This window comes from Mesoplodon bidens (genome assembly GCF_964165515.1).
Source record: "Mesoplodon bidens genome assembly, chromosome: 16".
NCBI lineage: Eukaryota > Metazoa > Chordata > Mammalia > Artiodactyla > Ziphiidae > Mesoplodon > Mesoplodon bidens.
Genome location: NC_138173.1, coordinates 59,675,401 through 59,698,977, shown reverse-complemented (window position 1 = coordinate 59,698,977; position 23,577 = coordinate 59,675,401). Strand labels below are relative to the sequence as shown.

The 23,577-nt window shown below is 41.1% G+C and overlaps 1 protein-coding gene across 2 annotated transcripts in view; it reads right to left on the bottom strand.

Moving 5' to 3' along the window:
- The window catches only part of DEPTOR (DEP domain containing MTOR interacting protein), a 203,252-nt gene that overhangs the window by 127,080 nt on the left and 52,595 nt on the right, over positions 1-23,577 (bottom strand). For both annotated transcript variants that reach the window (XM_081214281.1, XM_081214280.1), the window contains exon 4: positions 5,972-6,150. In XM_081214281.1, coding sequence (XP_081070407.1) covers positions 5,972-6,150 — 179 coding nt within the window. The remainder of the gene's footprint in view (positions 1-5,971; positions 6,151-23,577) is intronic.

Genomic DNA, 23,577 nt, shown 5'->3' with positions numbered 1-23,577 from the left:
ATTCCAGGCTGGGCTGAACTCTGTCAAGTGCTCTTAATTACTGAGAAGATGGGGTTAATTCCTGCCTGGATCTGGCATCTAACTTCCTTTGCAGAAGATCCCAAATTCTCTCTTCATGGCTACCAGGGAGAATGTCTCAGCTACTGCCTTCCACTGGAGAATGGGATCACCAAAACTACCCTCGAGCAGCTGGGAGGATTAAAAATATAATACATGGAAAACTGCTTTGTGTGTTGCAAAATTTATATAAATATATTTTTCAAAAACAAAAGAAAAAGAAAGAGGGCTTGATGAAGTGTTGAAATTGTTAAAGTGCTCTGACTAAATCTTTAAAAGAGGAAATTATATGCCTGGACACAGCAGCAGTAGCCTGATTATCCAGGGTCAGCTGCTGCAGCTGTGAGCAATTTACCCACATGACTCTGCTGTCTGTTACCCTCCATTTAAGGAAAAGATAGCTGGAGAGCAGCTCAGCAGTTGAGGGAGATATTTACGTGAGTCAAGAAATGTGTTCATTGCGTTTGCAAAGGTCACACAAAAATCTCAAGGTACTCGGTCATTGTTTGCGAAAAAGGAATCTTGTAATATTTTATGAGCTAACAATGATTATAGTTGCAATATCTGACAGGCTGTGTGAGCTGATGCAATAAAAGTTGAGAATTTTTTTCCTAGTCTAGTGAAGCTTATAATTAGTATCCAATCTTCTTTACTGATTAAGAGCCAGATATTCTTGATGTGAATCTTGAATCTACCATTTACTAGCTCTTGTCTTCAGCAAGTTACTTAACCTCATTTCAAGAATGAGAATTATTATACCTAACTCATAGAGTTATTTAAAGGAGTAAATGAGTAAATGAGTAGAGTGATTAGAACAGTGTCTGGCATATAGTAGGGACTCTGTACATTTTAACTATTATTTAGAATTGATCAGATCAAGTACAATAGCTGGCATTTGAGGGCCATAAGAGGTAGATTCTGCTAAAAGCTTTTGCCCACCTTTATCGTTTAATTCTCACAGCAGCTCTGTACAGGAAAGAGTTACCATAGCAGCCTTGAAACAGAAAAGCCTGCTTGTGGGGCTGGCCCGTGGCTAGCTTCTGGGAACTTGGCTTTTGAAAGGTTCTCTGAGTTACCGTCTGATAAGCAACTTTGCTTTACCCGGGACACTGAATTCTGCTGTACCAGCCTGCCCAGGTTGTTTGCACAAACACTGCCGTTAATGGAGAATACGTGCTTTCCTTCTGAGAGTCTGGAAGGCAGGGAGTGTGGCTGCCTGGGCAGGCAGAGTATACCTCTATGAGCAGCCCCCAATAAAAACCTTGCCCTCCGAGTTTCAAGTGGGTTTCCCTGGGCAGAGATATCGTACACGTGTTACTGCATGTCCCTGCTGGAAGAAGGAACCAGTTCTGCCTGGCCTTGGAAGGGAGAACAGAGGAATCCTGCACCTGGATTTCTCCAGACAACACCCAATGTGTCTTTTTCCCTTGCTGATCCTTCTCGGTGTCTTGTTAAGATTAAAAAATCTTAGCCACGAGTCCAATCCTATGTTGAGTCTTTCTAGTACATGTGGGTAGTCCTAGGATTTCAGAAACCAAAACCAAAAACCCAACGAACCAACCAAACATAACTCTCAAAGGTATATAATATGACTTTAATTTAATAAATGTTAAAACCCGAGGAATGGAAGAGTTGAGATGTCGACAAGGTCACACAGTAGGTGAAGGAGCTGGGATGTAAATCCTGCCTGTTTCCCTCCAAAGACCATGTTCATTCCACAGTGCCGGGCAGCCACACCCAATTACATACATCCTGGACCAACAGAAACTCCTTTCTAAGGCACAATGCCTAGTAGCTACCGGTTAGCTATGCAACCTTGGAAAAATATCTTAAAGGCTTTGAATTCAAGAATTCTTCACTGTAAAACTGTAATAATGATAATAATATCATTATATATATATATACACACACACTCACACATATACATTTGCATGCAAGTTAATCACTCAGCTAACAAGTTCTGTCTTGATTATAGAGCACCATTAACCATTCACAAATGAAGCTGGTTAGGATTTCATAAGTGGGCTTGAGTTTTATGCCTACTAGTTTCAAGCTAGGGAACCACTTTTATCCAGCAACCTTTTGCTCAAAGCCTAGAGGCTGACTTTCTTTAATGTTTAACTTATGAAATTAATTATTAGCTGGACAATTCAGAGCTCTGCTTAAGATACTAGCTGGTATTTATCATTAACTCTAACGTACACATATGTGGTGGCCATGTTTTCATAAGTCAAAGTTAGAATCTGTGATCTAGCAATGAGTTGCTGTGCTGGGAAACTGGAACTCCCTTGGAAACTCTGACTCTGTGCATAGAGAATATTCAATCCTCCTAAAACCATGGACAACAAATTTCCGTGGATAAGATTTGCTAACAATAATTCCTTATTTTATCCTTTACATCACAACGTTATGGCATTTATGTTTACAGCATTATAAAATTACACTGTAGGGGCTTCCCTGGTGGTGCAGTGGTTAAGAATCCGCCTGCCAACGCAGGGGACACGGGTTCAAGCCCTGGTCCGGGAAGATCCCACATGCCGCGGAGCAATTACGCCTGTGAGTCACAACTACTGAGCCTGCGCTCTAGAGCACACGTGCCACAACCACTGAAGCCCGTGTGCCTAGAGGCTGTGCTCCGCAACAAGAGAAGCCACCGCAATGAGAAGCCCGCGCAGCACAACGAAGAGTAGCCCCCGCTCGCCACAACTAGAGAAAGCCCGCACAGCAACGAAGACCCAACACAGCCAAAAAAATAATAATAATTGCACTGTAATTGAGGTATAATTACTCACTCTTTGGAAATCATTTGGAAACAATTTGTGGCATCCTCTATCTTCTCTCTGAAGTCGAGATGTACATTATCAGTCAGTAAACGGTAGTATAAAATTCTGGTTTTCTCTAGAGTTTGGTATCACCAAGTTTTCTGTCTGGGGCAAAGATGACAGCATTAACTCTAATCCAAACACACAATTTTTCATGGTGGAAAGCCCCAGTCACTCCAACCAATTCTGAGTTCACACTAATTAGTGATAATATCCATTTGGACATTACCACCTGAGTGGCCTCATACAAATTACTTAACCTATTGGTGCCTTGGTCTCCTTATCTGTAAAATGGAGATAATAAAAATACCTGCCCTGTAATTAATGGTTACTATTTTGTACACTTAAAAAAATTTTGTTAAGAGAGTTGATCTCATATTAGGTGTTCTTACCACAATAAGATAAATTTAACAACAACAAAAATTAGAATATCTGACTCAAAGAGTTTAAGAGGTTTCAATAAGTTAATGTGTAAAATCTCTAGGACAGTGCCTGGCACATGGTATAAAATAAATAACCAATAAATAAAATATATCCTACAACTTCAATTGCTCTCTAATTGCTTCTATATCCATTTTATAATCTCTACAAGACTATAAGCTGTTTAAGGCAAGGAACCATACTGGCATTTTACAATTCTATCCACCTTCCAAACCTTCCAAACCTCAATCAATAGCCCAGCAGGAAACATATCAGACCATCAATAAACAGTTGTGAGTGTTATTGAGGCAACATCAGTTAGGAGAAAACACCCCAAAATATACTGAGTGGCTTGAGTGCCTTGCAAACCAATGCTTCTAGATCAGGGGCTTTTCAAAATATTTGACCACAATGCAGAGTACTAATTTTTATGTTACAAATCAGTGCACACATGACTATGGCCATATTTTATATAGTGTATATCTAACTGAAATAAACGTTTTGCAAAACAATCCTTGACCGTATTACATAAACTATGCTCTGAAATTTTCTATTCTAGTTAAATCCAATCCACTGCATCTCAAACTTTTAAAGTGCATTCGAATCACTCGGGGTTATGCTAAAATGTAGATCAGATTCAGTAGGATCAGAGATTCTGCATTTCTATCATGTTCCCAGGTGACACTGTGGGTCCATGGACCATGCTTTTTTTTTTTTTTTTTTTTTTTGTGGTACGCAGGCCTCTCACTGTTGTGGCCTCTCCTGTTGCGGAGCACAGGCTCCAGACGCACAGGCTCAGTGGCCATGGCTCACGGGCCCAGCCGCGCCGTGGCATGTGGGATCTTCCTGGACCAGGGCACAAACCCATGTCCCCTGCATCGGCAGGTGGACTCTCAACCACTGCGCCACCAGGGAAGCCCCATGGACCACACTTTGAGTACTAAGAGTCTAGTCTATGAAAAAAAAATTTTTTCTTAGTAGTTCTTTTTTTAAAAAAAATTTATTGAAGTATGGTTGATTTACAATGCTGTATTAATTTCTGCTGTACAGCAAAGTGACAGTTATTTATACATTCTTTTTCATATTCTTTTCCATTATGGTTTATCACAGGATATTGAATATAGTTCCCTGTGCTAAAAAAAATGTTTTTAATGCCGGGGGAATGACTCCCTAAACTAATTTCACTAAACCCACTAAAGGGTTGCAATCTGCAGTTTGGAAAACACTGCTCCCAATAATTTCAAGAGTTTCTTTCAAATAATTCCATTATTATCTCCCTAACACTGGGATAGAAATTCTAGGCCTGTGTAGAAGTGGAGGTAGGAGAGTTTACAGTAAGAATGATTCAAGTTATTACCTTTCATATTGACTCCTAGGCTGAAATGCTTATCTGGTTCCCAGCCCTTTCCTCACTGTTCTAAGCCTACACCTTACAGCTATATTAGTAAACTGACTGAGCACTTATTAAGAGCAAGGCACTGAGCCAAGTGCTTTATATCTACCTCCTGTACTCCTAAAACCAACCTATGCAGGTATGCCCATTTTACAGATGAGAGAAGGTAAGTAGCTAATCACTGCTGGAGTTGGGATTCCAGAGCCTATGTTCTTGCAATAGCCAGCCTCATAAGAACTGAGATGGCTCCAGTGATCCTTGCCTTCTGGTTATCACACTCATAGTCCTCTCTCATACTCAATAGGACTAACCTGGTAACCAATAGAGTATTGAAGAAACAACAGTGTGTGACTCCCAATGCTCAGTTAAAAGACACTGTAGCTTCTGTCTTGCATTCTCTTGGATCACTCCCTCTGCAAGAAGCCAGGTTGCCATGTCATGAGAATTCTCAGGCAGCCTTATGAAGAAGTCCATAGAGCAATGGACAGAAGCTTCCTGCCAACAGCCAGCACCAGCACTTCTATGGTAGGCACAGAAGTGAGCCACTGTGGAAGCAAATACTCCAGGCTATCAAGCCTTCAGATGACTGTAACCCCAGCCAATGTCTTGACCGCAACCTCATAAGAGACCTCCAAGCCAAACCACCCACTAAGCTTCTCCCAAATTCCTGAGCCACAAAAACTATGTGAGATCATAAAGATTTATTATTATTTTATACCATTAAGTTTTAGAGTAATTTCTTATGTAGCAATAGATAACTAATAGAGTTCCTGAACAGTACACTACATTGCATTATGATTCAGCTCTAAAAAGAAAAGTGAAAATCTGAAGGCCTTTTGGATACTTCTTCAGTGTGGCAGCTTGAACCATGGTTCAACAAATTTTCATTCTCCCAATGCGACCAACGTTGCAAGAGCCATCTACTTCCCATCCAGACTTGACCAGATGACCTGCTATAGCCAGCTGGACATGAAGCTGTAATGTTAAATCACACCCAAGCAGAAGTTTCTGGAGACACTGCAAGAATCTGCCTGCCTTCTCTAGCTTCTCCCCTCATCTGTCAAAACAATATAGTCCAGAGAGTGGATGCTCCTTTACTCTGAGTCCCAGAATGAGAAGGCATGAAACACATGGCTGAATGAGACCCCCAGTGTGGAGACAAGCCAAGCTGAGCCCAAGCAGAGGCACAGTCGACTTACAGAGCCACGATTGAGAAATAAAAGCCTGTAGTTGTAGCACAAGATTTTAGGGTTTAGCAAAAGCTGACCCATACACTCACCGTGCTGTATGATGCTGTGCTCCATAAGCCGGTGGCAAAGCTGTTCCGCCTCTTTCCTTGTGGTGGCCTCACCCTCCTGAACCAGCCAATCCAGGAATTCAGACGCCATGAAGGTACGCTCATACTTGACCCCTTCCTCTTCCCTGGGCTGCAGGAGTGTGTTTTCAGGGCTCATCAGCCTGGAGGAAGAAAGTGAAAAAAATAAATAAATAAATAAAGCTACACTTACCAGTGGGGAGAGGGAAGAGAGGAGGGGAAAGATAGGGTTGGGGGTTAAGAGGTACAAACCACCATGTAAAAAATAAACAAGTGGGCTTCCTGGGTGGCGCAGTGGTTGAGAGTCCGCCTGCCGAGGCAGGGGACACGGGTTCGTGCCCTGGTCCGGGAAGATGCCACATGCCGCGGAGCGGCTGGGCCCGTGAGCCATGGCCACTGAGCCTGCTCATCCAGAGCCTGTGCTCCACAACAGGAGAGGCCACAACAGTGAGAGGCCCACGTACCACAAAAAACAAAAACAAAAACGACAACAAAAAATAAACAAGCTACAAGGATATATTGTCCAGCACAGGGTATATAGACAATATTTTATAATAACTTTAAATAGAGTATAATCTATAAAAATTTGGAATCACTATGGTGTATACTTAAAACTAATATTGTAAGTCAACTAATACTTCAATTTAAAAAGAAAGAAAGAAAGAAAGAAAAAGAAACCTACACAAAAGGAAAATTACTCATTTGAAATCCTACATCCTAGGCTTCTGTGAAATAACACCACAAGGTTGTCAGACAGACAGATGTGGCTGTCATGTGCTGCCCCAAATGCAATTGTCAAGAGAAGGATCTGCTTCAGAAGTGAATAAGATGCATTTTTTCCTGGTGATTAGAAAAAATCTGAAAAAGCAATCCAAAACTCTAGCTTTAGCAAACCGTATTCAGTTTAGCTATCTTGAAAGGGAGTTCCTGACCAAACCCCACCCTAGTTTTCTAAGAAACTCTCGTATTTCTTCCCTAAAGGCATTTTTCCTTTTCCCAAGTCATTGGGCTAATAAGAAGACTACTTGCTATGGACTGAATGTTTGTGTCTTCCCAAAATTCACGTAGTTGTCAGGGGAACCACTGATTGAAACCACCCACCCTAGCCAGGCTGGATAGTAGCCACTTGCATGAGTCACCTTACAACAGGAGATCCTGGTAAGGAATGTGGAACTAACAAGCTACCACCAACTGGAAGAATTCAGGAAAGGTCAGAAGGAGAGAGGAGACGCCAGTCCATATGTCCTCCCAACCTCTCAGAATCCTCCTCACTGGAATCCATCTTGGCCGAGTGATGCAAGCGCCACCAGGAAGGACCCTGAGTCAGAATGACTGGCCAGAGACAACCCAGAAACTAACCCCATTCCCATAAAACCCGAAACTGGGAGCCACATGGCAGAGCAGTTCTCCTGGGTTCCCTGACCCTCCTGCTCTCCCCCCGGGCGCCCCTTCCCAATACAGTCTCTTGCTTTGTCAGCACGTGTGTCTCCTCGGACAATTCATTTCCTAGGGTTAGACGAGAGCCCGCTCTCGGGCCCTGGAAGGGGTCCCTTCCTGCAACACAAGGACTAGGGGTGGGAAAGATCTTGGGATATGTGAGGGTGTGAAAGGCAATAGGTGTGCCCTGACATAATGGGAGGGTTGGTAGGGAACAGGTCAGCAGATCCTTATGGGCCCCACTGAGGATTCTATTCTAAGTGCAATGGAAAATAATTGAGAAGTCTCAAGCAGAAGTATGACAGGGTCTGATTTAAGAGTTCAGTATATTGGCAACAATTACATAGTATGCTCTAAATGTATTTCCATGTAAAAGACATCTGATATGAGAGGGTCCACCTATTAGGCTCTCTAGGGCCCTAGAAGGGGCCCCCCTTTCTGCAACATATTGAAACACTAAAGACCAATATGATAGAATTTGGAGATGGGGCTTTTGAAAGGTGATTATTTCATGAGGGTGGAGCCCTACTGGGGAGGAAGAAGTTTTCCTCTACCCTTTTAGGTTCTTCTGGCTGGTCTAAGAAGTAGATTGACATAAGACTGATTAACAGGAGAAAATCATACAAAAGTTTAATAACATGTACAGGGGAGAGACCCAGGGAAACTGAGTAACTCACCAAAATGGCCAAAACCCTCACTTTATTTTTTTAGCATCTTTATTGGAGTATAATTGCTTTACAATGGTGTGTTAGTTTCTGTTGTATAACAAAGTGAATCAGCTATATGTATACATATATCCCCATATTCCCTCCCTCTTGCATCTCCCTCCCACTCTCCCTATCCCACCCCTCTAGGTGGTCACAAAGCACCGAGCTGATGTCCCTGTGCTATGCAGCTGCTTCCCACTAGCTACTTTACATTTGGTAGTGTACATATGTCCATGACACCCTCTCACTTCCTCCCAGGTTAGCCTTCCCCCTCCCCGTGTCCTCAAGTCCATTCCCTACATCTGTGTCTTTATTCCTGTCCTGCCCCTAGGTTCTTCAGAACGATTTTTTTAAATTTTAGATTCCATATATATGTGTTAGCATATGGTATTTGTTTTTCTCTTTCTGACTTACTTCACTCTGTATGACAGACTCTAAGTCCATTCACCTCACTACAAACAACTCAATTTCATTTCTTTTTATGGCTGAGTAATATTCCATTGTATATATGCACCACATCTTCTTTATCCATTCATCTGTCAATGGACACTTAGGTTGCTTCCATGTCCTGGCTATTGTAAATAGAGCTGCAATGAACATTGTGGTACATGACTCTTTTTGAATTATGGTTTTCTCCAGGTATATGCCCAGTAGTGGGATTGCTGGTTCGTATGGTAGTTCTATTTTTAGTTTTTTAAGGAACCTCCATACTGTTCTCCATAGTGGCTGTATCAATTTACATTCCCACCAACAGTGCAAGAGGGTTCCCTTTTCTCCACACCCTCTCCAGCATTTACTGTTTGTAGATTTTTTGATGATGGCCATTCTGACTGGTGTGAGGTGATACCTCATTGTAGTTATGATTTGCATTTCTCTAACGATTAGCGATGTTGAGCATCCTTTCATGTGTTTGATGGCAATCTGTATATCTTCTTTGGAGCAATGTCTGCTTAGGTCTTCTGCCCATTTTTGGTTAGGGTTGTTTTTTTGATATTGAGCTGCATGGGCTGCTTGTAAATTTCAGATATTAATCCTTTGTCCATTGCTTCGTTTGCAAATATTTTCTCCCATTCTGAGGGTTGTCTTTTCGTCTTGTTTAAGGTTTCCTTCGCTGTGCAAAAGCTTTGAAGTTTCATTAGGTCCCATTTGTTTATTTTTGTTTTTATTTCCATTTCTCCAGGAGGCGGGTCAAAAAGGATATTGCTGTGATTTATGTCATAGAGTCAAAACCCTCACTTTAAATACTACCTTCAGCTAAAGACAAAAGAGGATGTTGGGGTAGTGGTTCAGGACTTCAAAGGGGAGGAAGGCAATTCACATGGAGATGTAAAGGCAACTGTTTGGTAAATAAATGTTTGTTGTGTCATGCAGAGACAATGGGACACAGAGGGGAATTTTAACAAACAGACTTTGCCAGGTTTCTCCTTGCCTACACACCTAGCTCATTCTATAGTTATCTATGTTGATAGCTCCCTTCCTGGAACAGGTCCTCTATCTAAAATTTTTTAGGTCACAGGTCAAAGGTTCTTCCAGAGTCTTTTGGGCCTTGATTGTTTTCAGCTCGAAGTAATCCACACACCAAAGAGACATTTTGGGGTGGCAAACTTTGTTCCCCTACAGACCCGTGATGAGATTACTGTCCTTATAAGAAGGGACAGAGAGAACTTGCTTCCTCTCTCTTGTGATGATAATACAATGAGCAGACCTCTGCAAACTAAGGTGCCTTCCCATACACCAGGTCTGCTGGCACCTTGATCTTGGACTTCCCAGCCTCCAGACTGTGAGAAATGAGGGTCTATCGTATAAGCCATCCAGTCTATAGTATTTTTGTTAAAGCAGCCTGAACTAAGACAACTACATAAGTCACTCCTTTACAACCCCCCTAGCCCCACGTATCCTGTCTCACACCTACCTTCCCATGCACTCTTCACTCCTCTAGCTTCTGCCTTTACTACTAGGGGCACAAGCATTCTCCCTTGTGTCCATATACGATAGATATCTTGTAGGTCCCCCATGTGGTTGACATTAATAGCATCAGGTGCTATTGAGCACTCCCCTCAGTTAGAAGGACGTCACACACTGTACTGGTTTCTCTCCGTCCCTGCCTTTTCTCAGTGACCACTGTGGGTTACCGCCACCTCATCTCCATGGATTTTAAAGGCTTGAGTCCCTTGAGATTCAGTTCCCCAAATATCTCTCTTCTCTCGTCTCTCAGGCAAGTTCTTATATCCCCATGGCTTCAATTACCATCCATGCCCCAAGGATTCTCAGATTTCTACCCTTAGACCAGGGCTTTATTCCCAACCCCAGACTTTTGTATCCACATGGACATCCAAAAGACACCTCAAAATCAACAAGCCCAAAACTGAGTTCAGGTTCTTCCCTCCAAACCTGAGGTCCTGTGCCTGTGAGTGCTCCCACCATGCAGCCTGAAAACAAGGTTTCATCCATGACGTCTTCATCTTCCTCAACCCAGTCTATCAGTCTGAACTGTGGTTTTTACCTCCCAGATAGCTCTCATATATGTCTAAGTCTTCCCATCTTTGGCACTGCCACTGCCTTGGCCCAAAATACCAACACCTTTAACCTAGACAATTACATTGGTTTCTTAATTGGACTATACTATGCACCCACTCTTGTTCTCAACCCAACTTCAAGCACCCAAGCCCAGACACAGCAATTAAAATGATCTTTTAAAAATTTGAACCTGAAAATGTCCTGCCCCTGTTGAAGATGCACTTTAATGGCTTCTCATTGCTTTTAGGCTAAAGACCAAAACCCTTTATATGGCCTATAATGCATGCATGGCCCTGACCCCATCCCCTTTGGAACATTCTCACCTCTGGCCCCTGTGTGCTCCAGAGATGCTAGGCTTCTTTCAGTTCAAACATATTATGCCCATCTACCACAGGGCCTTTGAATATGTCATTCCCAAACCTGGAACATTCCTCCTCACTTCTCTGGACTATTCCTCTACTCCTCAAGCCTACTTAACTCCTTATCCTTTGCATTTCAATCATTAACAGATCTCCATTGCTCCCTATACAGTCTACGTAATTATCAGATTAAAGACTACCTTCCCTACTCAAATATAAGCTCCAACAGGATAGATAGAGTCCACGTTTGTCCACAAAACCTTGTACAATGAAAACAGAACCTCATAAAATGTCACAATCATTGATTGTATCATCTTCCTTTAGAACTGTTCCTGATGAGTTCTTGTCTTCTATATGAAAGTTCATTTCTCTCTTTTAAAAACCTTCAGGTCTTCTCAAACTAACAATAGTATGCAACACAAACTGTACCATTTCATTCTAGAGCAGGAAGAAACCTTAGAGATTATTACAATATAACCCCCGCTTCATCCATATGAGAAAAATGTAATTCTATCCAAAGCAGAAAAAGTGGATGACAGCATTCCGTGTTGCGGGGAGGAAACTTGCTCAGGGTCATACAAATGAGATCACTTTACACATGTTTATAAATCATATCATTTGTGGGTAATTGAACCTGCGTACCTCAGTGTCCACTCATATGGTGTTCATTTTCAGTGCTTTCAGACTTAGAGCCCAATCCTGCTGTGGAAAGAATATTCAGCTAGGAATTTGAAGATTTAAGTTTTATTCAGAATGGGTCACTTGGTAGCTGTGAGATGAAAAGCAAGCCACTTTTCTTTTTTTAACCTTCCTTTTTCTCAAGAGTGTAATGATAGCTTCACTCATCTGTTGTGAGAACGATAGGGTGAGTGTGAATGAAACAACTTAACAAACTTAACTAATCATGGTGCGTTCCTCAGGGCGTGATGAATTTGTGCCAGTAGCTACATGGGGACTCCTCTGGAGTGGGACACCTCCAGAATCTTCAGAGTTCTACTAGCTGGAAGCCATGAAAGGAGCACAGCCTTGGGAAGTAGGACACCTGGGACTCAAATACAACTCTGCCACAAACTAATGACATGATTTTTCACTACTTCAAGTGTCCCCAAACTCATATTAAATGAGGAAGATAATACATGTTCTACTGCCTTCGCTGGATTGCTATCATTAAAAACTTTTGTTAGAAAGTTCTAAGAACGTAAGTGTATGCTTTTATATTTAAGAGTATTTACACTAAACTGATAAGAACAGATACCATACTTGATCTTAGCCAGAAGTCCAAGAAGTAATTAAGAGTATTTATAAAAGCTTTTAGCATATAACTGAACTTATTAAAAACCTTATTCAGCTTGTAACAGAACTCACTTTAAAATCTTATTGGCAGGGGAGTGATAAATTAGGAATTTGGGATTAACATATACACTCTACTATATATAAAATAGGTAAACAACAAGGACCTATTGTATAGCACAGGGAACTATACACAATATCTTGTAATAACCTATAATGGAAAAGAATCTGAAAAAGAATATGTGTATATATATATATATATATACACATATATGTATATATATATACACACATATATATATCTATATATATATACACATACATATATATATATACATGTATGACTGAATCACTTTGCTGTACACTTGAAACCAACATAGCACTGTAAATTAACTATACTTCAATTAAACAAATTAAATCTGCAAAAAAATATTATTTAGACCTCTTCCTAAGTAAACCCTCTTCTGTACTTTAATCCATCCTTAGAAATAGCTACTAGGCTGCTTTCAGAGGCTTAGTAGCAGCTGAGTTGGTATGAGCCATAAGAATTATACTTAATATAATAATGACCAGGCCCTTCTTAGAAGATGGAAGGGACAACTGCCACATATACCTCAACACAAGGGGCAGAATCCTCATGTCCCATAGGAGATTATGTGCCATGACGGCCGCAACAGCTCCTGATGCTTCTTTCCAACTGACTTCACTGCTTCTCCCATCAAGAGGTTGAGTATTTCCCCTTCCCTTGAACCTGGGCTGCCTTTGTGAATTCCACTGCCCAGCCAAATGCAACAGAAGCAACATTATTTGACTCTCAAGGCAAGGCTTTAGGAGGCCTTGCAACTTCCACCATTGCCCCCTTGGAATGCCATACTGAGACCGTGGTGTAAGGAAGCAAGGGTAGCCTGTTGGAGGTGAAGGGGTCACAGGCCCTGGTGATAGCCCGCACCAACTCTCAGACATGAGAATGAGGCCATCTTGGACATTCCAGCTCAGCTGACCCTCCAGCAACCGTATGAATGAGCTCAGGTGAAACCAGTACAGGAATCGCCTTGCAAGCCACAGAATCAGGAGAAATAATATATCACTGTTGTTTTAAACTAGTCAGTTTTAAGGCAATTTGTTTTGTAGGAATAGGTAACTAGAATATATTCATATCAATGAGAAATGGCAAAAAAGATGTGAAACCCAAAAAGAGGAACATGTCACATCAGTTGGAAATATTGAAAGAACAGTGAATGAATACTGGAAGGTCCTGGAAATAAACTGTATAAAATAAAGCCACATGGAGTTAGACCTGGGAGCCTGCATCAGTGATAGGAATCTAGAAAACAAAATGCCTAAATAAGGAATACTACCCTTTCCTCATTTCTTTTCACCCTCAAATAAGGTATTTTATTTTATTTTATTTATTATTATTATTATTTTTGGTCGCTCCGAGCAGCATGTGAGATCTTAGTTCCACGACCAAGGATGGAACCCGCTCCCCCTGCATTGGAAGCGCAGAGTCTTAACCACTGGACCGCCAGGGAAGCCCCCAAATAAGGTATTTTAGAGTGAAGACGAGCTTCCTCAGTTTTCCAGTTTTAGATGTTATTTCTCTAAGAAATCTCCCATCCCACAAATCTAGACCACGTGCCACTTCTAAGGGCTCCCAGAGTCCCTGAAAGGCCTTCTCAGAGCCCTGGAGAAATGGCCTGCTCACGTAACTATAAGCTTTTTGAGACCAGGATCCCTGTCTATGTGGCTGACAGATGCTTCCTAGTACAGTAGGTCCTAGAAAAGTATTGGCTGAATGATAAATGAAGATCATTTCTCTGCATTCCCCTGCTACACATCATTATCCAAGAGTATATAAAAAATGACCCCCTTAGAATTCCCTGGTGGTCCAGTGATTAGGACTCCATGTGTCCACTGCAGGAGGCATGAGTTCGATCCCTGGTCAGGGAGCTAAGATCCTACGTGCTGCAGAGTGGCCAAAAAAAAAACAAAAAAACAAAAAAAAAAGGCCCCCTTAGAATGACCCTGTGTGGAGACACGAGGTGAATCAAGAGTTTCTGCCCTACTGATAACTCCATTTAAGATACAGACACAAATGCCTGGCCTTCACTTCTGTTGTCAAACCACTCTGTCCCGTCCAGCTTAGTAATTTTCCTTTCAGGGTGTGGGGAGGACAAGTGGATAGGGGTTTATTTGTGTCACTTCTTGAAACCAGAAAAATGACCTGCCAGCCCTCTAGAGCTCCTGCTAAGTAACTCCTGGCCTCTGGACAAATGGCTGGTTAGCTGCTGCCGCCAATGTGAGCTTTAGACAAGAGACCAGTTGGCAGGCCTGCCTGGATCGGCTCAGCTAGCTATTTAAAACATGCTCCACAACCCTTAGCTCTTCCTTATTTCATTTTCCCTTAAAATCAAGCATAATACTCTTCCTATCCAGATTCCTCTCCTTAGGACAAAGGCTTGCCTGGGATTGATTTTAGTTTCAATATGTAGTCACAGTGTTAAAACAATAATTTGACTCACTACTTGGTCCAATGATCTCTTGCTATGTAACAAGTTGCCCCAAAACTTGGTGGCTTAAAACAACCACCATTTATGGGAATGTATTTAAATTGGTGCAGCCAGTATGGAAAACAGTAAGGAGGTCCCTCAAAAGACTAAAAAGAGAATTGCCATAAGATCCAGGAATCCCACTCCTGGGCATATATTCAGACAAAAGTATAATTGAAAAAGATACATGCACCCTTATGTTTTTAATTTTTTTTTTTTTGGCCACACTGCGCAGCATGTGGGGTCCTACTTCCCCAACCACGGATCGAACCTCATGCCCTGCAGTGGAAGCACAGAGTCCTAACCACTAAACCGCCAGGGAAGTCCCACCCCTATGTTCTTAGCAGCACTATTTACAATAGCCAAGACAAGGAAACAATCTAAATGTCCAGTGACAGATGAATGGATAAAGAAGATGTGGTACGTATATATGCAATGGAATACTACCCAGCCATAAAAAAGAATGAAATAGGGGCTTCCCTGGTGGCACAGTGGTTGAGAGTCCACCTGCTGATGCAGGGGACATGGGATCGTGTCCCGGTCCAGGAGGATCTCACATGCCACAGAGCGGCTGGGCCCGTGAGCCATGGCCACTGAGCCTGTGCGTCCGGAGCCTGTGCTCCACAACGGGAGAGGCCACAACAGTGAGAGGCCCACGCACTGCAAAAAAAAAAAAAAAAAAAAAAAGAATGAAATAACATTTGCAGCAACATGGATGGACCTAGAGATCATTATACTAAGTGAAGTAAGTCAGAAAGAGAAAGACAAATACCTTATGATATCACTTTTATGTGGAATCTAAAATATGACACAAATGAACTTATTTACAAAACAGAAACAGACTTCACAGACATAGAGAACAGACTTGTGGTTGCCAAGGGTAGGGGAGGCTGTGTGGAAGGGATGGATTGGGAGTTTGGGATGAGCAGGTGCAAACTATTATATGTTTGTATAACTGAATCACTTTGCTTTACATCAGAAACTAATACAATGCTGTAAATCAACTATAATTTAATAAAACAAATTATTAAAAAAAGCCCAACCACCATTTAATCATATCTTAGTATTCTGTGGGTTGCCTGGGGCTGAACTGGGCAGTTCCTCCATCACCTTTGCTTGGGATCACTCATGCAATTGCAGGCAGACAGTGGGCCAGGGCTGGATGTCTGGCCCTGCGGTGCTCCTAAGTCAGTACAGCCTTTCCTTCCCATGAGACAGCCTGGACATTGAGATACAGAGCTCAAGAGGAAAGAAGCAGATGCTGCCAGAATTTTTTTTACACTTTTATTAGCATATATTAAGATATTAATAATAATAATAGTACAATATTATTAATATATATCCACTTACCAGATAACTAACCCACTTAACATGTAAAATGCAATGGTTTTCAGTATATATATCGAGTTGTACAACCATCACTACCATCCATGTTAAAATACTTTATCACCCCAAAGGAAATGCTGTACCATTAATAATCATCCCCCACTTCCCCATTCCCCCTGCCCTAGGCAAACACTAATCTACCTCCTACATCTATGAATCTGCCTCTTACAGACAGTTCATATAAATAGAGTCATACAATATGTGGTCCTGTGTGACTGGTTTCTTTCATTTAGTATAATGTTTTCAACATTCATCATGTTGCAGCATGTATTGGTACTTCATTGCTTTTCATTGTCAAATAATATTCCACTGTATGAATATTCCACATTGGGTTTATCCATTCATCAGCTGATGGGCATTTGCGTTGATTCCTTTAGGTTATTATGAATAATGTTACTTTGAAAATTTATATACAAATTTTTTATGTGGACATATGTTTTTTTACTCTTGGATATATACCAAGAAGTAGAATTGTTGGGTTATATGGTAACTCTTTTTAACCTTTTGCGAAAATGCCAGACCATTTTCTAAAGTGGCTGTGCCACTTTACATTCCTACCAGTACAGTATGAGAGTTCTAATTTCCCCACATCCTTGCCAGCATTTGTCATCTGTTCTTTGTTATTAGGATCCTCCTGGTGTATGTGAAGAGGTATGTGAGTGTGCTTTTGATTTGCATTTCCCTGATGATTAATGATACTGAGCATGTTTTTATGTGTTTATTGTCCATTTATATATCTTCTTTGGAGAAATGTCTATTCTGATCCTTTGTGCATTGTAAAACTAGATTACTTGTCTTTTTATTATTGAACTTTAAGTGTTCTTTATATATTCTTTGATGTAAGTCCTTAATCAGAAATATGATTTGCAGATATTTTTTTTCCCATTCTATGGGCTGCTTTCTCACTTTCTTGACGGTACTGTTTCTAGCCCCAAAGTTTTTAACTTTTATGTAGCCCAATTTATCCATTTTTCTCTTTTGCTGCTTGTGGTTTCGGTGTCACATGTCAGAAACACTGCCTGACACAAGCCCATGAAAATTTACTCTTATGTTGTCTTCTAAGAGTTTCAAAGTTTTAGTTCTCACATTTAGCTCTATAATCCACTTTGAGTTAAATTTTCTAGAAGGCATGAGGTAAGGGTCAAACTCTGTTTGCTTGTATGCAGCTATCCAGTTATCCCAGCATCATTTGTTGAAAAGACTATTCATCCTCCATTGAATTATCTTTTTGACTCTTATCAAAAACCAATCAACCATGCCAGGCCTTCTTAAACTGCTTAGGCTCAGAAGTCACAGAATGTCAATTGCCCTGAATTATACTTGTTTAAAAGCATGAAATTAAAGACAAATGTAGCTTCAATTCCTAACTCTGCATACCTGTTAGCTACATGACTCTCCTTCCTATCTGCAGTGAAAACTGCAGATAATGACAGTGTCTACTTGGGGAGCTGCTGTGCAGTTTAAGTGTGATAATGCACGAAATGCTTCAATCGTGGTGTTGAATACACCTTAAACACTGAATACATTTTAACCATAATGATGATGATAATGATTATGATGATAAACATTTTCTAGATGGAGCCATAAGATCAAACCCCTTTCTTTATGGCAAAATGAATTAAGATTCTGTGTATATTTCTATAGATAATAATAACAATTCCATTTTAATTAGTAATGAGAAATGGGGATGATGCTCCGAAAGTCTTATTTTTATAGAACAAATCTTCAGTCAAAATGGTCCTGTGTGGGCCTATAATCATGACATAAAGCCACACACCTTATAAGGTGTTAGGCATTAACAATATTCGTCTCCTGGAAGTACTCACCAGATTTTGATTGTGCATGTGACTGAGTACAACCTTTCCTGGATATATATCTGAGTCATATTTCCCAGACTCACTCTAACCCAGGGGAAAGGCAGCATCACAATAGAAGGAACTGCTACATTTAGGAGCCAGTACAGGAATAGAAAGAAGCTGATAGCAATCTCCTTGTGCATTGAAAAAAAATTCGAAGGAACTGAGAAGGCCCTATATAACGTGGGAACATATGTGAATAGTATACAAGGGCACAAGCTAGGGAGGAAGCCAAAATGACCCATGGGCTATTAGGCCGGAAAGATGCTTTAGAACTTAAAGAGCTTTAAAAAAAAAAAAAAGTGTTAGTGTAATGATAAATTATTTTGAAAAGCAAAACATAAAATTATATATATAATAACCATTAAAAATTAAAAATTCATTCATCCAAATATTAAAAGAGTTACTTACCCCTGGGGGCAGTTTCTGAATGATTTTTCTTTTCACCTTAATAGAATTCTCTATTACTCAAATTATTCCCCAGAGAGAGTATACTATGTTTATAACTGGGAAAAACGTTATCAATAAAGAAGTTATATTAAGGTTAAGTTTATATTTAACCAGATGACTTGTCCCTGACAAAATGCTTATATTAATGCCCAATATAATAAAGTTGCTCCCAATGTACAAATTATATATTTAGATGTATGCTTCCAAAATACAGTTTGAATGTGTAACACTGACTCATGTGATTAGGAAGAAAGTATGAATTATGGCGAAATGCTTATATGAGCATTGATATTTTTGAATACTATGCTATTATAATGCTATGCTATTATCTGTAGAATAGATGTGACAGGCATAAATTGATACAGTTTTCATAATAATTTGGTTAGGAACTAGTAAACAGAGAACTGTTTGGTTAATATTTGTCAGTAAAACTATTATATATTAAAAAAGGTGAGGGAAAGGGAAGAAAAACAGCATTTTACGCTCTTTGCCAACAAATACCTTTCAACTTCCTTCAGCTGTCTTCCTATTATACACTGAACAGAACATACTCTTTCTCATCTTTTTTCCTTACTCACGTTCTTCCCTCACATCCTCCCTCCTCCCCTTCCCTGGAGAAATCCAAACTATTCTTCAAAAAAAAAAAAAAAGGCACTCCTTGTACAGTGGTGCAGGTTGTTCACTGCACAAGGGAACCTCGCTTCAGCGACAAATGAAGTCTAAAATCCAGTGCCCACTCCTCAGGAGCAGTCCCTGTGGAGGAGAGGTACTGTAGGAGCCTGAAGGAAAGGGCAAAAGGGCATCTGTTTCTCATTCGCACGAAGGTGCTAAGTGAGATAGTGGGGTTCTGCTTTGAAGGGCTAAAGTACTAACCTCTCTTTGAAAATATCCCAACTAAAAAGCAGTTCATACAGATCTCTCCTTTTTTTGAACTCTGAGCCAGTACCATAGTTTTGTATATATTCTCTCAATTTTTAACACGCTATTTTTACCCCTTCAGCTAAACTAGAAGCTTCTGAAGGACAGACACCATGCCTTCAATGCTGGTGAAAACCCAGCCCTGGGAGGCAGTATAAATTGGGTGCTTAACAAATATTTGTCAATCAACTGACTGGAAACTAAGAATACCACAAACAACAGTAATGGAGAGTGTTATTTGTCTTTGAAGTTAAAATCCCTTCCTCTTTGCTTGCTATTTTAGATTTGCTGGAAAAAAAGCAAGAACTTTTTTAGTGCTGGTTTTATGCTCTGAAGAGACTGATATGCTGGAACCTAAGTTGTAATTTTCACATTGCCCACAGTTTTTAGTGTTGTGCTAAACATTTTCAGCTTTTTAGTGTGGTTGTATTAAACATTTCAGCTGCTGTTACTGAACTTGAATCAGCTTTAGATAGAAGCTGAGTGTGGATTCCAAGGCCATGGCTGTCCTAAAAGGCTACATTCAGCTATGGTTTCATAACCATAAAATTACACAAGAAGGAGAGAAACCAAGCACTTCTACACTGAATTCAAAACAATTCAAACCGCTGTGAACCCTTTCAAACAACTGTCAAGGGAAGCTGGGTTCTCAAACATATTATAAAGGCTCCTTTTAAGGGAATGGTTATTATTTATTTTGGATGCTTCCATAATTATTAGAAAATAGAAGGATTTGCTGCCAAAAACAAAGGGAAAAAAGGAGGTAAATAAAGAAGGTTAGGAGGGGTAAGATGAAGTAATTAAGAAAAATTAAAGATAACACCAACAAGGGAAAATAAAATGAACATATTTTAAAGAGGTAAGAAAAAATGATAAAAAACTGAACACAGTGACAAGTAGGGACTACTTTTCTGCAGGTTAACAGGCTAGGTGACAGAAGGACCACTTTATCCTGCATATTTGTGGAAGTTACATGAAGAAGAATGGGAAACAGTCTTTCCTCTTTTTCTTCAACCAAGGTCTTACATTGTACAATCCTAAGACTCCCTCTCTTAAACCAGATTTAAAAATCTTAAACCAGATTTAAAAAATGTATCAAAATGCTTTGATACATCTATGGCCAACTGATTTTAACAAGGGTGCCAAGGCCATCTAATGGGGGAGATAATAGTCTTTTCAACAAATGGTTCTGGGATAATTAGAGAACCACATGTAAAAGAATGAAGTTGGACCCTTACCTCAAACCCTATACAACAAATAACTCATAATATATTAAAGACCTAAATGTAAGAGCTCAAGCCATAAAACTTTGACAAGAAAACATAAGGATAAATCTTCGTGACCTTGAATTTGACAAAAGATTCCTAGATATGACACCAAAAGCACAAGAAAAAAAAGGAAAAATAGATAAATTAAACTACATTAAAATGTAAAACTTTTATGCTTCAAAGACACCAGCAAGAAAGTGAAAAGACAACTCAATGAATGGGAGAAAAGGCAAATCATATGTCTGATAATGGATTTGCATCTGGAATATATAAAGAACACTTAAATAAGAAGACAACCCAATTTAGAAGTGGACAAATGATCTCAATAGATCAAAGAAGATATACAAACGGCCAATAAGCACATGGAAAGATACTAAGCATCGTCAGTCATCAAGGAACTGCAAATCAAAACCACACTGAGGGGCTTCCCTGGTGGCGCAGTGGTTGAGAGTCCGCCTGCCGATGCAGGGGACACGGGTTCGTGCCCCGGTCTGGGAGGGTCCCACATGCCAATCACACAAGACCATAAAAGAGGCCAATCACACAAGACCATAAATTATATCATTCCATGCACATGAAATGTTCAAAACAGAGAAACCTATGGAGACAGAAAGTAAATTAGTGATTGCTTAGGGACGAATGGCGAAATAGAGAGTGACAGCTAAGAGGTACAGGGTTTCTTTTGGAGGTGACAAAAATGTTTTAAAATTCTGGTGATGGTTGCAAATGTCTGTGAATATACTAAAAAGTATTAAATTGTACACTTTAAATGGGTCAATTGTGTGGTATTGACCCAATTATATCTCAATAAAGCTATTAAAATATCACTACTTTGGACATTTCATTTATTCATTCATTAATTCAATAAATATTTACTGAGCATCTTCTCTATCCTAGGAGATGCAGAAATGAAAAGACATGGACTTTGTCCTTAACTTGCTTACCATCCAGTGGGACACAAACATTAAAAACCTATGGGTGGGGGCCTCCCTGGTGGCGCAGTGGTTGAGAGCCCGCCTGCCAATGCAGGGGACACGGGTTCGTGCCCCAGTCCGGGAGGATCCCACATGTCGCGGAGTGGCTGGGTCCGTGAGCCATGGCTGCTGGGCCTGCGCATCCGGAGCCTGTGCTCCGCAACGGGAGAGGCCACAACAGTGAGAGGCCCGCGTACCACAAAAAAAAAAAAAACCTATGGGTGGGGCTTCCCCGGTGGCGCAGTGGTTGAGAGTCTGCCTGCCGATGCAGGGGACGCGGGTTCGTGCCCCGGTCCGGGAGGATCCCACATGCCGCAGAGCGGCTGGGCCCGTGAGCCATGGCCGCTGAGCCTGCGCGTCCAGAGCCTGTGCTCCGCAATGGGAGAGGCCACAACAGTGAGAGGCCCGTGTACCGCAAAACAAAACAAAACAAAAAAACCTATGGGTGGGACTTCCCTGGTGTTCCAGTGGTTAAGACTCCGTGCTACCAATGCAGGGGGCCCAGGTTAGATCCCTGGTCAGGGAACTAGAGCCCGCATGCATGCTGCAACAAAGATCCCACGTGCCACAACCAAGATCTGGCACAGCCAAATAAATAAATAAATAAAATATTAAAAAAAAAAACTATGGGCAGGGTAGATAAATATTACGATAGAGTTATAAGTATATATAGAATGAAAGGAAAGTAAGGAAGAAAATACCCAAGTCTACCAGAGTCTCTTAAGGTCAACTCCTGTTTGACAAAACAGGAGTTGATCTTAAGAGACAGTAAGAGGGGGACTTCCCTGGTCGCGCAGTGGTTAAGAATCTGCCTGCCAATGCAGGGGACACAGGTTCGAGCCCTGGTCTGGGAAGATCTCACATGCCGTGGAGCAACTAAGCCCATGTGCCACAACTACTGAGCCTGCAGGCCACAACTACTGAAGCCCATGAGCCTAGAGCCTCTGTTCCACAACAAGAGAAGCCACCACGATGAGAAGCCCGGGCACCACAACCAAGAGACGCCCCCGCTCGATGCAACTAGAGAAAGCCCGTGTGCAGCAACGAAGACCCAACGCAGCCAAAAATAAATAAATAAAAATAAATTTTGAAAAAGTTAAAAAAAAGAGAGACTGTGAGAGGATCCAGGATCAAGGAGAAGCAAGTACAGATACACAGTATGAGGAGAGATCAGGACAGGCAGTTCAATGTTAAGTAGCAGCACGATGTGGGGGGGGCGGTGGGAGTAGGTGGCAAAGCAGAAGGAGATAAGCATGGGCAATGGGATGCCATTAGGCCAGAAAGGTTCTGATCCTACAGGTGACAGAGTGGATGCATTCTGAGCTCAGGATTGTCAGTGAAGATAACAAAGATGACAGCATAGTGACCCTTCCCTGTGATGGTCACCCTTTCACTTTCCATTATGACAGTTGTGCTTTCAGCCCAACAAATGTATCAGCACTTACTGGATACCCCACCCTGCACTGGTCACTAGAACACAAAGAATAAGTCAGAGTTCCTACTCTGGAAGACCAGGAGGAAGCAAAGTTACCAGACTTCCTGAAAGGTTGAAACTGCTCTCGTACACTCTGGTCTCACCCATCTGCTAGAAACCGGCAGGGAGTCATCGGTGGCAAAGGACCAATCACTAACCTCAGTCTAGGAACAATGGGATAAAGAAACCCTCGGCAAGCTGGAGCCACCGGTGTGCATGGAGATGCTAACAGCCTCTCGGCCACCTCTCAGCATGCACTAGAGGGAAGGGCATGGTCTGAAGAGTGAAATGTGATGGCAAGGAGAGACTTCCCAGTCTTTTTGAATCTATCTGTCCTAGCGCAGGTAGGACATACTGATATAACGAACACAAAACAATATCCCTG